The 14806-nt window shown below is 44.4% G+C and overlaps 5 protein-coding genes across 5 annotated transcripts; 3 read left to right on the plus strand and 2 right to left on the minus strand.

Moving 5' to 3' along the window:
• Nucleotides 1-373: 373 nt before the first annotated feature.
• PICMEDRAFT_70704 (hypothetical protein) lies at nt 374-4375 on the plus strand (the record flags this gene model as incomplete). Its single annotated transcript, XM_019163714.1, has 1 exon — nt 374-4375. The coding sequence occupies one exon, from the start codon at nt 374-376 to the stop codon at nt 4373-4375; it is 4002 nt and encodes a 1333-aa protein (XP_019020250.1).
• Nucleotides 4376-4498: 123 nt separating this feature from the next.
• Nucleotides 4499-7555, minus strand: PICMEDRAFT_29501 (hypothetical protein; the record flags this gene model as incomplete). Its single annotated transcript, XM_019162594.1, has 1 exon — nt 4499-7555. The coding sequence occupies one exon, from the start codon at nt 7553-7555 to the stop codon at nt 4499-4501; it is 3057 nt and encodes a 1018-aa protein (XP_019020251.1).
• Nucleotides 7556-7995: 440 nt separating this feature from the next.
• On the plus strand, nt 7996-9414 carry PICMEDRAFT_70706 (hypothetical protein; the record flags this gene model as incomplete). Its single annotated transcript, XM_019163715.1, has 1 exon — nt 7996-9414. The coding sequence occupies one exon, from the start codon at nt 7996-7998 to the stop codon at nt 9412-9414; it is 1419 nt and encodes a 472-aa protein (XP_019020252.1).
• A 412-nt stretch (nt 9415-9826) lies between these two features.
• PICMEDRAFT_70707 (hypothetical protein) lies at nt 9827-10795 on the plus strand (the record flags this gene model as incomplete). The annotated part of the gene is made up of 1 exon (XM_019163716.1): nt 9827-10795. The coding sequence occupies one exon, from the start codon at nt 9827-9829 to the stop codon at nt 10793-10795; it is 969 nt and encodes a 322-aa protein (XP_019020253.1).
• Nucleotides 10796-11178: 383 nt separating this feature from the next.
• On the minus strand, nt 11179-14502 carry PICMEDRAFT_70708 (hypothetical protein; the record flags this gene model as incomplete). The annotated part of the gene is made up of 1 exon (XM_019163717.1): nt 11179-14502. One exon carries the CDS (start codon nt 14500-14502, stop codon nt 11179-11181), a length of 3324 nt encoding a protein of 1107 aa, XP_019020254.1.
• Between the last annotated feature and the right edge of the window lie 304 nt (nt 14503-14806).

A 14806-nucleotide genomic window follows, 5' to 3' on the forward strand; every position in this document is an offset into this window, starting at 1 on the left:
GCAACAAGCCATCAACCTCAGATACATCCTGAATAGTGGCTTATATAACTAAAGGTCTTCGGGAAAAGTTTGAGAGTTTCATAGTTTGCGATGCGCAAGCCCTGTTTATTGGCCAGTAATCGCCACATTGAAATGTCCGGAAGCGGTAATTTTCGTTGTGCACAAAACACAAACCGTGTTTAGTTCGGCTCTCTGTCTCAAAGGTAATACAGAGTCTATTGCCAGCTGATTGAGAAACTGTCGTTGCTCATATAACTAATGCAATTAGCTATGTACTTTCAGCTTCCTAGTGCAATGCTTTTTTCTCTACATTCATTTTTCCCGGTTATGTGTAAAACAACCACACCGCAAGCGAATAACTAAATACCACACAATGGAAAAGAAGTCAATTTCAGATAGTGTTGACGAGTACACCAGCTCCGTCTTGGAAACCCCAACGACTGTGCAGGAATTTGACTCTCATTCAGCAATTTTTCCGAACTATTCTAACATTGAAGTTGAGAAATCTGAGACCATTTTGAGCAACAAGTCGGAATCAGAGCTTCAAGTTGATCGTAGCACTGCTCATACCGATGATCAAGAAGAGAATATTGGAAGAAATCCCTTTCAGTTTTTTGTCAAGTCAGATTTGCTTTTTCTTACTCCAGCAATATTTTTCAACGCATTATGTGCAGTCACTGATGTAGCTAGCACGATAATGGTAAACCGCATGTTCACGAGATTAACGAACTTCCAAACAGGGAAGTACAGCTCTCCTTCTGAATTTGTGCGTGATGTTCAATGGTCTTGCTTCGCTATCATTTTGATTGGTCTGGGAACATCTACTTTTGGATGGTTTGAGACTTTTTTGTTCACCTACTTGGGAGAGCGACAACAGGTTAGGTGCAGAAAGCAACTGTTCAGGTCTTTATTTTCGAGATACCTCGGTTGGTTTGAGAACAATCGTAACTTAGATGGTGATATGATACAGTTAAACAGATCGATTGAAGAGTTTAGGAGTTCAATCAGTGAATATCTTTCGGTTCTTTGCAAATGTCTCTTTTCAATAATTTCTTTGCTAACAATAAGTATGATCTACTCGTGGAAACTAACACTTCTTATCATGTCAGTTTTTCCACTTTTAGGCCTATCAATCATGATTTTTGGTAAAAAGGTTGAGAAGTGGTCAAAAGTTGAAGATGACGAAACCTCAAAGGCCATTTCTCTGCTCGATTGGAATTTCTCATCCTTTTTGTGGATAAAAATCATATTCTCTCAGAAGCTTGAACTCAATTCGTTCTCGAAAACCTTAGATGATTGTGAAAGTGCATTCAGAAAATTCTCCATATATGCAAATATCGTTTCTTCCATTATGAAAGCTCTATCTTTCATGTTATTTGTTCAAAGTTTCTGGTTTGGCTCCTATCTCGTCAGAACCAAAAAAGATAGCAGCGGTGACGTTATTTCTGCATTTTATTCTTGTTTGAAGCTAGCACTCACCATCAGTAGCTTATCGGTTTTAGCTGTCATTTATCAAAAGGCAAATACTTCTTTTAAAAACATTACAAAATTCTCCTTATCTATTGAATCAATTGAGAAGTTTAACGAAACACTGTTTGTTCCAGATGAAAATTTATATGGTGATATCAGATTTAAGAACATTTCGTTTGGTTATTGTCAAAATAGTATCAATGAAGGCGACCATCTCTCAGCCTGTAAAACTTTAAATTCCATATCACTCAACATTGAACCATTTAAAACTACCTACATCATTGGCAAATCTGGATCTGGAAAATCCACTATCGCAAATATGCTCCTCAAATTCTACAAACCTGAATCAGGGTCAATCAGTATTGACGGTCATGATCTACAAACACTAGATAATTCCTGGCTCAGAGATCAAATAACTTTGGTTCAGCAGTTTCCTACAGTTTTTAATGACACAGTAGAAAATAACATTTTATTAGGTACCCCTTTTGATGATTTAAACTTGCCTGGGGTATCCGAAGCCATTGAATTTTTTAACTTTTCTGCTGTGGTCGACATTTTGCCGAAAGGTTTCCAAACATACCTAGGGAATAGTAAAGAGGAGAAAGACAATTTAGTGCAGCTCAGTGGAGGTCAAGAGCAGAAATTAAATCTGGTGAAAGCCAAATTAAGGGATACAAACATTCTCATTCTTGATGAAAGCATCTCCGCTTTGGATATTCAGCAACGTGAACTGTTCATGAAGAAAATAAATACATGGAGGGAAAATAGAACAACAATAATAATAACTCATGAGCTATCACATGTTAGAGCTAATGACATGGTTTATGTCATAAAAGATGGGAGAATAGTCGACTCTGGTTTCAAGGATGACTTGAAAAACTCAAACTGGGATTTCACTGGCTCAGAGATCCAGTCTTTCACTGAAACAATGACATCCACTCAAAGCAATGAGCTCGACCATACAAAAGATCTTTTTACTATTTTACAGAATACAAACTCTCTAGGTAGCCTTGAAAAGAGCGTAGGTACTGCATCTAATGAAGATACCAGGCCCAAAAACGATGCTGAAAAAATTAACAGTATAAGAGGACCAATGTTCACTGCATTCAAATTGATTTTGAAGAAGTTAGCGCCGAAGTACAAACTTTGGTATTTGTTGGGATTACTATTCGTAACTATAAATACAATTTTAACACCCATTTTTTCCTATTGTTTCTCACATTTAATTAATGGTATTATTCCTAAGGCAAAAGGCGAATTGATATCCAACCACGAGCAAGTCAAATGGTCCCTGATTGCAACGGGTATAGCAATTGCTAATGGCCTCACCTTTTTTATCTCCTTCACTTCTTTGAATTATGTTTCTCAAAGATTAACCAAAAATCTACAATTTTCAACGTTAGCTAAAATACTAACACAAGATGTGACTTTTTTTGAGCATGCAAATCCAAGCCAACTTTCAACACTGATAATGAGTGATATGAGAGATTTCAGACGAATTTTTTCATCTACTTTATCAAAATTTGTTTCTGGCGTCGCTGTCAGTATTGTTTGCATTGTCTGGACACTAACAATAGGATGGAAGTACTCATTAATCGGCTTCAGCATGTTTCCGCTATTCGCCATTTTTAGTATACTTGGCACCACAATAATGCGGAAGTCAGAATTTTCCTACAAAGACATTTTGAATGAAACTGAGTCCATTGTTTATGAAAGTCGGGCGGGCATAAAAACAATAATGTGCTACAATATACAGAGTCATTTTGAAAACAAACTTGAACAAGGGCTCAACATGGTTCTATCTACTGGGTTCAAAAGAGCAATTGCTATCGGATTTTCGACAAACTCAGTTTTCTTCCTAGTCAATGTATCGCAAGCAATAATGTTTTACTATGGCTTCAAATTGATTTCCACCGGAGAGTACACAATGGTTCAAATGATGCAAGTCATTATGATGATTTTGATGTCTGTAACGTTCATTGCTGAAATTTTGTCCAGTGCACCAGGACTTTATCGTGGTTTGAGAGTTGCTCTGAAAATTGACCAGCTTTTATTTATGGAAGAAGATGATACACGTTTTAGAGGTGGCTACTTGACTCCTAATTTAGAGAGCTGTCAAACTCCTTATTGTGTTTCCTTTAGGAATGTGACATTTTCCTATCCTAGCGATCCAACGCACTCAGTTTTGAATCATTTGTCAATGGATATTCCAAGAAATCAACTAGTTTCCATTGTGGGTGAATCAGGTTGTGGTAAGTCCACGATAGCGAGTCTCATTCTCCGTCTGCAATCATTACCAAAACAGCAATTTTCTGAGTTCCCGAGTTCTCAAATGATTACAGTAGACGGGTATGATATAAATACAATTAAAATGTCTTGGTTAATGTTTAACATATCAGTAGTCACGCAAAAACATTATTTTTTCAATGGTAGTATCAGAGAAAATTTACTTTACGGTAATCCTCTAAGACACTCCATCTCGGATGAGCAGATATGGTCCATCATTGATAGACTCGAGCTAACTTCTATGGTAGATGGTTTGAAAAACGGGCTTTCTTCTTCCCTTGCTGTTTCTGGTAATATATTAGTTTCTGGTGGTCAGGCGCAACGACTTTCAATAGCTAGAGCGCTTCTTCGTCCAGCCAGCGTGCTTCTTCTTGACGAATGTACTGCTTCGCTTGATTTGCATAGTGCAGAAGTAGTATTAGATCTATTATGTGAGCTTAAAGAAAAAGGTCTGTCTATCATTTGTATCACACATCAGGAAAAGGTTATACGGCGTTCAGACACCGTAATTATGATAAAAAATGGTATGGTTGCTGAAAATGGAGACTTTTACACCCTTTTGAAGGAAAAAGGGGCATTATACAGCATGATTACTGGGCAAAATCAGCTATTTGATTAGATTACTTATTTAAAAGTGTACTATAATTTTGAAGTTTTAAACTCCGACGCAAAGCTTTAATTGAAGTTATACAGCTTTTACTTAAGACCAGAACTGAAAGTTTAACAAGAAAAGATTACTAGTTTATAAGTGAAGAACGGCATATGGCACATCAGGCTCCTCGCCATTTTCATCTTCAAGACAAACTTCCAAAATCAATGACTTATCATTCTCAGTAAGTGGTTTCTTGGTAACCAACTCAATGATTTCACTAATCTTCATCTTGTATCTTGGCTCCATCTTCTTTACATAAAAAGATGCGAAAAGCAACGAGACGCCGTAGGACATCATGGATAGCTCTAAACCTTCATTTTTCTTGAAGTAGTCAATAATCTCTTGCAAAGTTAGGTCTCCGTACAAATCAAATCTATCCCAGATCTTGTCATACTCTTTGTCGCCGTACTTCCCCTTTGCACTGGCAACAGGTTCGGAAAAGGCAAAAAATGGCAATGCAAGGTTCACAAAACCATTTTTGTACTTTTCGATATTAGTTTTTCCATCTGTGACCTTATAAAGTTCAAGGCAAACCAAACCAGTTACTAAGGCAGTGGTAGTTGCAATAGCAGGAATAATTCTACCAGCGATGAACTTTGTTTTAGACTTATCTGCAACCTCAATAAAGTAGTTTTCTGCTCTACAATTTGAAGCAGCATTGATAAATTCGATATGATGATTGGTGTCGTCATCTTTTTCAAATTCAACAGTTGATAATCTGTACCCTGCCAATGAAGAAGGTGATGGCAAGCTCGAAGATAACTTTTCAATAACAGAGTTATCGGTAACCAGACCTGCATTTGGATCTGGATCATTATCATTGACCTGAATCTTAACATCCGATTTCGGATTCCATTCGGGTATATCTATTTTCGATAACACACTTGTATAGTATTTCTTGTCAGGTTCACCATTATCACCCTTCAATCCATAAACATACGCTAATAAATTTGCGCCACCAGTCACGAAGTCAAAATGGTTAGGATCATTGATATCAAAGACCAATGGTTCTGGAGCTCTTTTAGGACTAGTCCAGAAAGGTTCACCCTTTGATGTGACTGCGTCCTTGGGGAAGTTGTATAACAATTGCTTGATATCGTTGGAAAATTTATCTTCAAACTGTAATCTTGCCCACTTGATACAATCCTCAAACGTGTAAGGTTTATCAGTTGTTAAGTATTGGTTAATTGTTTCAAGGATACCCTTCACATCACCACTTTGCTTTAAGACCGTTTCGACAAAATTTGGTTGCGATAGGTACAAGTTCACGTTCTCAGGAGCATCATGGAAAAAGCCTTGGAATAGAGATTTGGCCCATGCAATGGTGTGGTCAATCTTGTTAGGGAAAGATCTTAGTGTACATAAAGGAATAGATTTCTCGGGAGGGTCTCTAGAGGAAGAATAAGATTCTGTTAGGTTTGGAATCACAACCTGTGTGTTACCCTTCGTGCCCAAAGTCCCCGATTCTAGTAAAGGTTTTCTGAAAAAAACGCATCGTCTGTCGACATATGTTCTAGCTTCGACGTTGTCCAAAGCATTTGTCACGAAATCTAAGTTTTCCCAGAAATCATTGTTAAAAATGTGTTCGGTATCTTCACCGACTTTGTCAATGCTTGCCTCAATTTTACCTTTCAAATCTGGATTCATCGCACAAACTGCATTAGAAGATACTTCGGACTTGTTCCTGCCGACATCTTTAGCCCTGAAAAGAAATTGTCTGTTTAAGTTTGATTTTTCAATTGTGTCGTTATCAGTAATGAAGATTTTACCGTCTGGACCTGTGGCTATACCCATCATTGCCCAATTTTTCAGCATTTCACAACCGATGGCACCTGAACCGACAAGGAAGATTTTCAAGTTTGCCAATTTTCTTTGGAAGTTTAGTCCAAAGACTGCGATTTGATTATCGTATCTCGAGTTGATTGGCTTGCATGCCTCCTCACTTCTCTTGTATTCATCTGATTCTGGCAATGATTCTAGGGAGTCGAAATAGAGCCATTGCTTGATAGGTACAAACTTGCCAGAACAAGCCTTCAAGACTTCCTGTGCCAAGAAACCACCGTAGAAGGCAACCATTGCAGGCAAGTCACCTCTTGCACCGTAGGAAAGTTCGCGGATGAGGTCTTCGTCAACGTCTGCTCCTGCTAGTATGTCGGGGTATTTGGCTGCCAACTTCTTGGTCAAGTTGACGATTGTGGTGGCGTCTTCTTCATTGTGAGGGCCAGGCAATTGGCCGTTGTTTTCGATCTGAAATTCATGCAACGCCTGGAAACCTAGATGGAGCTGAGGCGGTCTGTCAAACTTGGCGAAGTCGGACATGAAGTAGTCTGGAGTTCTTAATTGGGTTGCCAAGTCCTGGTAGCTGACCTTGATCGGGGTCTTAACTTCGGTGTAGAGGCCGCCTTTCTGGTAGGTGCCCCATGCCGGGTCAAAGTCGACCAATTGGAATGCGAACGGACCCAACACCTTGATCTTGTAGATGGAGCCGTCGTTCAGCTTCTCGATGCCCTTGACTTCGGAGAACTTTACAAAATTTCCATCCTCAAGACCGTGTCTGTTGTCGTCGAGCATTGTGACCGTCCCGTCCTTCTCGATGTCGGAGACAATGCCGGTCTTTGGCTCCTCGCCCGTCTGGTCGAAGATGGCGAAGGAGTCGCCGAAGTCGACAAAGGCCTGTGCAAACAAGCCCCTCACATCGGCAGAGATGAAGCGGATGTTATTTGCGTGGGTCAACTCGTTCAACTCCAGCTGCCTCGACAGAGGCAGGTTTGTGGCGACAACAACGCTGAAGGTCTTGATGACCTCCGGCGTAAGCGCGTCGACGACGTTGATAGGGACGTACTGGTTCAGCTCGGCCAACTTTGGTAGCGTGGCGTTTGCTCTCTGGGTGCCAATGTCGGACTCGGCTAGAAAGAACTGCGAAGAGAGGTCCTGCAACACCACCGGTTCCGGGTCGTAGAGAGACAAGGACTTGACGCCTGCCAACGCGACGTTCTTCGCTATCTCCAACCCGAGCCCCTTGAGGCCTATTATCAACACGTTCGACGACGCCATCTTCAGCATGGCCTCCTTTCCGAGCACATAGAGCTGGCGGGAGTAGAGGCCTTCGTCGATTTTGTCCTCTGGGGCGGGGGAGTCGATCTGCATATCTGATGTGGCTGACATTGCTGCTGCGGAGGCGGGGTCTATGTGGTCTGTTGGTGGAGCCGGCTCTGAATAAGGGGAGAAGAGGCTCCGAACCGGGCGTTTCCAGCCAGGCTGCTCAGGCCTTTCTACCCTGTGGCCTTCCTTCCAGTGGCAAACCAGGCAACCGAGCAGGGTGAGCCATAAAAAAGGGCCGGTGCGGCGATCGGCCCGGGCGGGCCTTTTTTTGCCTCCAAGGCGGCGCTTTTTTCTCGCACTTTCTCTCTCGGGGACGAAGGGAGGATGGAGAGGTCCTAGAATGCGGGCAATTAGTAATGAAGAGAAGGGGCAGGGGACGGTAGAGGCTTGACACAGTCTTCTTCTTGATCTGTGACGTCCGGAGCACTACAGCTGTCAGAACTACGGTCGAAGAAACAGCACAGATTCGAAAAGACGAAACAAGCATGTTAAGATACGCATCGAAGTACATAGGCAGAAGAAGCGTCCGCGGGCTTGCGACGGCAGCGGCCAGCACGGGCGGAGCCGGCGACAAGAGTAGCATGATGGTGACGATCTTGCCGAACGGGATCACGGTGGCGACGGAGCAGATTCCGCACACGTTGACGGCGACGGTCGGGGTGTGGATCGACGCCGGGTCGCGTGCAGACGTGACGGACAAGACGTCCGGAACGGCGCACTTCTTGGAGCACTTGGCGTTCAAGGGCACGAAGAACCGGTCGCAGGTGGACCTCGAGCTGGAGGTGGAGGACTGCGGGTCGCACTTGAACGCGTACACGTCGAGAGAGAACACGGTGTACTACGCAAAGACGCTGAAGGAGGACATTCCGCGGGCGGTGAACATTCTCTCGGACATCTTGACCCGGTCGAAGCTGGAGAAGGTGGCCATCGAGAAAGAGCGCCCCGTGATCATCCGCGAGAGCGAGGAGGTGGACAAGATGTACGACGAGGTGGTGTTTGACCGGCTGCACGAGGTGGTGTTCCGCGGCCAGCCGCTCGGCCGCACCATTCTCGGGCCCATCGACTGCATCCGCAGCATCCAGCAGACGGACTTGCGCAACTACATCAAGACCAACTACAAGGGCGACCGCATGGTGCTCGTCGGCGCCGGCTGCGTCGACCACGACGACATGATCCGCATCGCCCTCGAGAACTTCGGTCACGTGCCCATCAGCGACCGGCCCCAGCCCTTGGGCACCCCGCGCACAGCCCTGCCGGTCTTCCTCCCCGGCGACGTCCAGGTCGCCGACGACTCCTTGCCCAACGCCTACATGGCCATCAGCGTCGAGGGCTGCTCCTGGTCCTCCCCAGACTACTTCCGGGCCCTTGTGGCGCAGGCCATTGTGGGCAACTGGGACCGCGCCACCAACCCCGCCGCCACCACCCCGCTTTCCCACGCCGTCACCGCGCCCCTTCTCGCCAAGGGCCAGCCACTATGCAACTCCTTCATGTCCTTCTCCACCTCCTACTCCGACATCGGTCTCTGGGGCATGTACCTCGTTGTGGACAAGCACGCCGACAAGCGCCGCCTCGTCGACGCCGTCGTCCACGAGTGGAACCGTCTCCAGCGCGGCGACTTCTCCGACGCCGAGCTTGACAGCGCCAAGTCCCAGCTCCGCGGCTCCCTCCTGCTCTCTCTTGACGGCACCACTGCTGTCGCGGAAGACATTGGCCGGCAGCTGGTCACCACGGGCAAGCGGCTCAGCGCCAGCGAGATCGTCGCCATTGTCGACGGCGTCACCCGCGAGAGCGTGGTGCACTGGTGCCGCAAGGCGCTGGGCGGCGGCAAGGTTGCGGTTGCAACACTCGGCGCTGTCGCAGACACGCCGTCCCACGAGTACATTGCGTCGGGCTTGAAGGTCTAGGCGACGCGACGGCGATGTGACCGCGATGTGACCGCGGGCTGCCGACGCGTCGCCGACGCGTCGGCTCCAGAGAAGACGGAGGATGCGCGGATTGCTCGCTCGACTGGACGAGCAGGGAGGATGTGGGCTGTCGGGCACGCTGGCACGCTGGCACGCTGCCGAGCTGGCAGTGATTCTGTACACACTGTTGACACGGGCCAGGCCAGACGGCCCCTACCGTCGCAGCGGGCAGGCAACCCGGTCCGGGTCTCGCCGCCACACGCACTCCGACAGCGCCGGGCACACCCACACCCACACACATACACCTGTACAGTCCTATAGCTGCGTAAATAGATATAGACTCACACATAGACCCATTTTGCGAAAAAGAAGACTCGAACAGAACCCCAGACCGCCCTACCCGACACACACAATGGTTTCAGAACAAGAAGTGTTGGACACGTTGCCAAAGATGGTGGCAAAGCCACCAAAGAGCCAGACGGGCTTCCCGGGCTACCTCACCGACTCCGAAAAGTCCGCCTTGGAGCAGCTGAGAATCATGCTCGAGGCAGAGGGCCACACGGAGAGAATGGACGACTCCACCCTCTTGCGTTTCTTGAGAGCAAGAAAGTTCGACATCATGAAGGCCAAGGAGATGTACGAGGCGTGTGAGAAGTGGAGACAGGAGTTTGGCACCAACACCATCCTCACCGACTTCCACTACACGGAAAAACCCACGGTCGCCAAGTTCTACCCGCAGTACTACCACAAGACCGACGTCGACGGCAGACCCGTCTACATCGAGGAGTTGGGCGCCGTCAACATCACAGAGATGTACAAGATCACCACCCAGGAAAGAATGCTCAAGAACTTGGTCTGGGAGTACGAGGCCTTCACCACGTACAGGTTGCCAGCCTGCTCCAGAAAGGCGGGCTCCCTCATCGAAACCTCCTGCACCATCTTGGACTTGAAGGGCATATCCATATCCGCAGCCTCCCAGGTCCTGTCGTACGTCAGAGAGGCCTCCTACATCGGCCAGAACTACTACCCAGAAAGAATGGGCAAGTTCTACTTGATCAATGCGCCCTTCGGCTTCTCAACCGCCTTCCGCTTGTTCAAGCCTTTCCTCGACCCGGTCACCGTCTCCAAAATCTTCATTCTCGGCTCAAGCTACAAGAAGGAGCTCCTTGCTCAGATCCCAGCAGAAAACTTGCCAACCAAGTTCGGCGGCTCCAGTGAGGTTTCCGAGGCTGAGGGTGGCTTGTACTTGAGTGACGTCGGTCCTTGGAGAGACCCTAAGTTCATCGGCCCTGAGGGCGAGGCTCCAAAGCCAATTGTCCAAGCTGCTGCAGAACCTCAAACCAGCAGAACTGAATCTCTCAAAGCACCTCAGCTTGCTTGATTGCAGGACAGACGGGTTATTATTTATTCTCTATCATGGCAGAATGAAGTGATAAAGCTAATAGCAAGAGCAACAAAATCCAAAAAAATCTAAAAAACAAAGAAAAACCCCAAATCCTCCAAATCAAACCACCAACCAATTAGTCAAAAATCTTTCAATCAATCTATTCTCCTCTGCTGCAGGAGTTCTATATTTTATATAAGAATATATACAGAGAATGCATTCGTATAACACATTGGCAGATTATCAGTCAACTTCAACTTCAACTTCGCTATACGTAGATGGTTTTGTGTGTGTTTTTGAGTCTTAAAAGGAAACATCTTTTATCTAAGCTACAAAATGCATATCTAAAATGAAAAAAGTAATCAATCGATCGATCCTTTCTAGTTTTTGCCGCGTTTGAAGATATTCCTAAACAGTGTCTTTTTCTTCCCGCTCTCATCACTTTCAGAAACCTTCTTCCCCAGCTTGATCTTAGGCTTCTCAGGGCTGCCAAAGCCATTTCCCTGAAGCTGGGTCGCACTAACAGCACTACCCGACCGGTTACTGATCAGAGTTGACTTGTTCAACTTCTTCTTTTCGTTTTGAACCATAAGACTGGTCAAAAAAGTGTTCAGCTTTGATAACTCATCCTCGTTCGGTTGTAGACTCATATTGTGAAATAAGTCAGAGTCGAATATAACATGGCCATCAGAATCGGAATTCCTTACCATTGTCATACTCGTCGGAGTAGTGCTCGTGGTGGCAATGTTCAAACGACAACTTCTAATCAAGCACGAAACATACGTATCCCATATGTCATCGATGTTATGTGGGTATTCCGCCTCAATTAATTGTTTTTCCACAGATTCGGTTTCCTTCAACAGTACAGCAGATTGCTTTTTCATATCCTTCAATTTGAACTCGTGTTTGGATAGCAAGCTGTTCAATGCATTGTTTTCATCATTGATTAACGACGTAAGGAAATCATCATCCAGGCCAGTATCATCGAATCCTTCAATTTGATAATTACCTATGCTATCCTTTTCAGGTCCAACCTCTTCCTTTTCTGCCTGGTAAAATTTGCTGAGCAATTCCACCAATTTGGCAATATTCAAATATTTGTCAATCAAAAATGGCATGGTTGGTAACTCGTTTAAAATGTCCTTCGAAGTGTTCAACTGGATCCTGTCAACAATATTTGACATATTCAAAACCCTTTCATTGAAATCCATCTTTCTGAACGTCACTTTATCAAAGTAAATCAACATTTCTTCTCGGTGTTTCTCTATGAAGTCATCATTCAATGGTATCAAAAATGGTTCCCTATGTTTCTGAAATTTGGATCTATTTGAAAAAGTCATGAGTACTTTAGCAATCAAAACCAATGTACGTGATATTTTGCCCGAGTAATGCGTTTTGGATAAATTGTACAATTTAGGACTCAAGATGGCTGGGCATAGAAATCTTAAGAAAATGAAGGAACTCAATGCATTGAGAGGAGTCTCCTTGTCATTTAAATCAACTGAAAGTTCCACGTTTTGGCGTAGGTTTTTCCATTGGACTTTGATACTTGATGGAATATCATTGGTTGTCTGGTATATTCTATTCCATAGATATTCAACATATCTTAAAAGGTTTTGATAATTCTCTTGGTAAGTTTCAGGTTCAATTTTTGGATCACATTCACAGTTGAGGTCTTCAACCCGAACCTTTTCAATAAATTTGCCTAACAACTTTTCTAGATATTCATGGCCCACTCTAACGGTATATTTCTCTAAGGATTTTGAAAGCATTGAGTTGCCTCTAAAAATGGTATGATAACGGAAACTATTGTTTGCAGTTCCGCCATTGCTATTATTGCTATTGTTTATATTGAGGGTATTGTCGGTACTGTTGTTGTGGGAACCAAGTGTATCACTGATGTTGGAATTATTGAGTGAATCGATCGGAGAAAGTTCGTACTTCATCAAAGTTTCGAAATACTCGTCTTCCTTGCCTAAGCTTTGATAAATATCTAACAACATTATTGACCAAGCTTCTAGAGTTGAGGTGCTTGATTTAGGCTCCAAGTAAGAAATTAGGGACTCAATCTTGGAGTTCATTAAAATATTTTCTAGTGATTTATATTTTTGGAAAGGTAAGATGACGGTCTCGTCTTGAGAAAGATTGATCATCAGTTTACCAATCAACTTATTCTGTAAATTGTGAATTGGAATTTTCTGTAAAAATTGGACGTCTTCGAAAAGCTCCAAGTTAACGAAACAAGTGCCTATAATTTCGTCAGAGTTTTCTCCGTCAATATTGTAAGAATCTGTTGATTTTGCTCTTTTGATAAGAATTTTGAAGTCATTGGAATTGGAAATAGGTAGCTTCAGATTTATTAGTTCCTTCCAGAAAGTTGATGCATGCTGATCGGTCTTGACAATAGCAGATCTAAACCAGGGAGTGTTCCATAGAATTAGTTCGCAATATAAACATGAATCCTTCAGGCTGTCAGCAAAATTGTTATTGGAACTATTTGCGATGGCGTGGTTATCCAATTGAAACTGTGCTTCCATTATTTCAAGAGACAATTCCTCAGAAATTTTGAGGCGGTTTCCTGTGAACTGATTACCTACATATTCCAGTTTCGTGAATGAAGATAAAGCAACAAACCAATCTTCTAAATCGATTCGCAAATCAAAATCTATCAAAATACGACTAACGTCTTTGAAATTATTATCTCGGATGAATTGTAGGCCTGATGCAGGATGGAGGTCGTGGCTTTCTCTCAACACGTCGATAAATCCTAAAAACAAAACATTTGAGTTTTGTAAGATTGAGTGATGCAATACCCTTATTTCGGAATTGAACAAAAGGGTGACGTTAATTGAGTATAGGAGAGTGCCATCCAATTCTGATACTAAATTGAGGATACCTGTTGGTAACAAATGGCCAATAACGGTGAACCAACCTTCCTTGTAGTTGGAGTCTGTGGGAGTCGGAAACACGGGGTTTTCAGGACCATCTTCGTCAATATGTACTTTTGTGCTTGAGGCGGGTAGCGGGCCGAAGACTTTGAAACGACAGACGATGATTTCGTTAGGCTTTAAGTTGTCGTTGTAGATTATAGAGTTGGTGAAGTTCCATTTCGAAACCAATCCTTTCTGTTTCAACCCGTGCCAGGAAAGCAAGCATGCAAGAAACTCCAAGTAGTCATTGAAGTTGGTGAATTTGAAAAAATAAGATTTGGCATTGCCTGTTTTCGGGGTCAATTTCACAATCAAGTCGAAGTTGAAAATGTCAATTCCACACTCTTGGATATCCGACACAATCAGCAATGAGTTGCCTGCGGTGATTTTTCCTTCGGCGGAAACAAGCAGCTTGACGAAATTCCAGTGGAACGAATTATTTAGCAAAGTCTTGATAGATACGTGTTTGTTGTTTTTGAGCTTGTCGTCATCGAGACCAAAGGCCCACTGAACGTTGGAACATCTAAACTCACCTTTGTTTTTTATTGCCAGTTTTTTTAGGGTTTCCACGAGGTTCTTATCAAAGAGGGTAGACGGATTCCTTGTCAGAAGCGACGGCGGAGTTTGCGTCAGCGACGTGAAGGAGGTCGAGTTTGGAAACGCATTGGTGGTTGGAGTCGTTACCGTGTTGCTCTCGAACTCTGTTTCGAGTGGCGAAGGGGTGGGTATTTCACTCGAGGACGAGTTTATCTTTGCGAGTGGGGCTGCCGACATGGTGGGGCTGCTACAGACGGGCGTGTCTAGGGGTGTGTGAACGAACGGATGGGTGGTGTGACGTCAAATACGACTCGTCTGGTATGGTGCAGTGTCGCAGGATGGGTGGACAGGGGTAGAAGAGGAGGAAGGGGCGTAGTCAGCCACAACGGTTTTTTTCAATCTCAAACAGCAGAAGGACCCTCCGAAGACGAAACGGCCAGTGAACGGGACGGCGTAAGATAGGTGGAACGAGGGGGTAACGCCAGAGGCAGGCGGGACTAAGCAGCAAAGATGGAACGTGTGTGTCTAGGAGGAAAGGAAT

The sequence above is a fragment of the Pichia membranifaciens genome (genome assembly GCF_001661235.1).
Source record: "Pichia membranifaciens NRRL Y-2026 unplaced genomic scaffold PICMEscaffold_1, whole genome shotgun sequence".
NCBI lineage: Eukaryota > Fungi > Ascomycota > Pichiomycetes > Pichiales > Pichiaceae > Pichia > Pichia membranifaciens.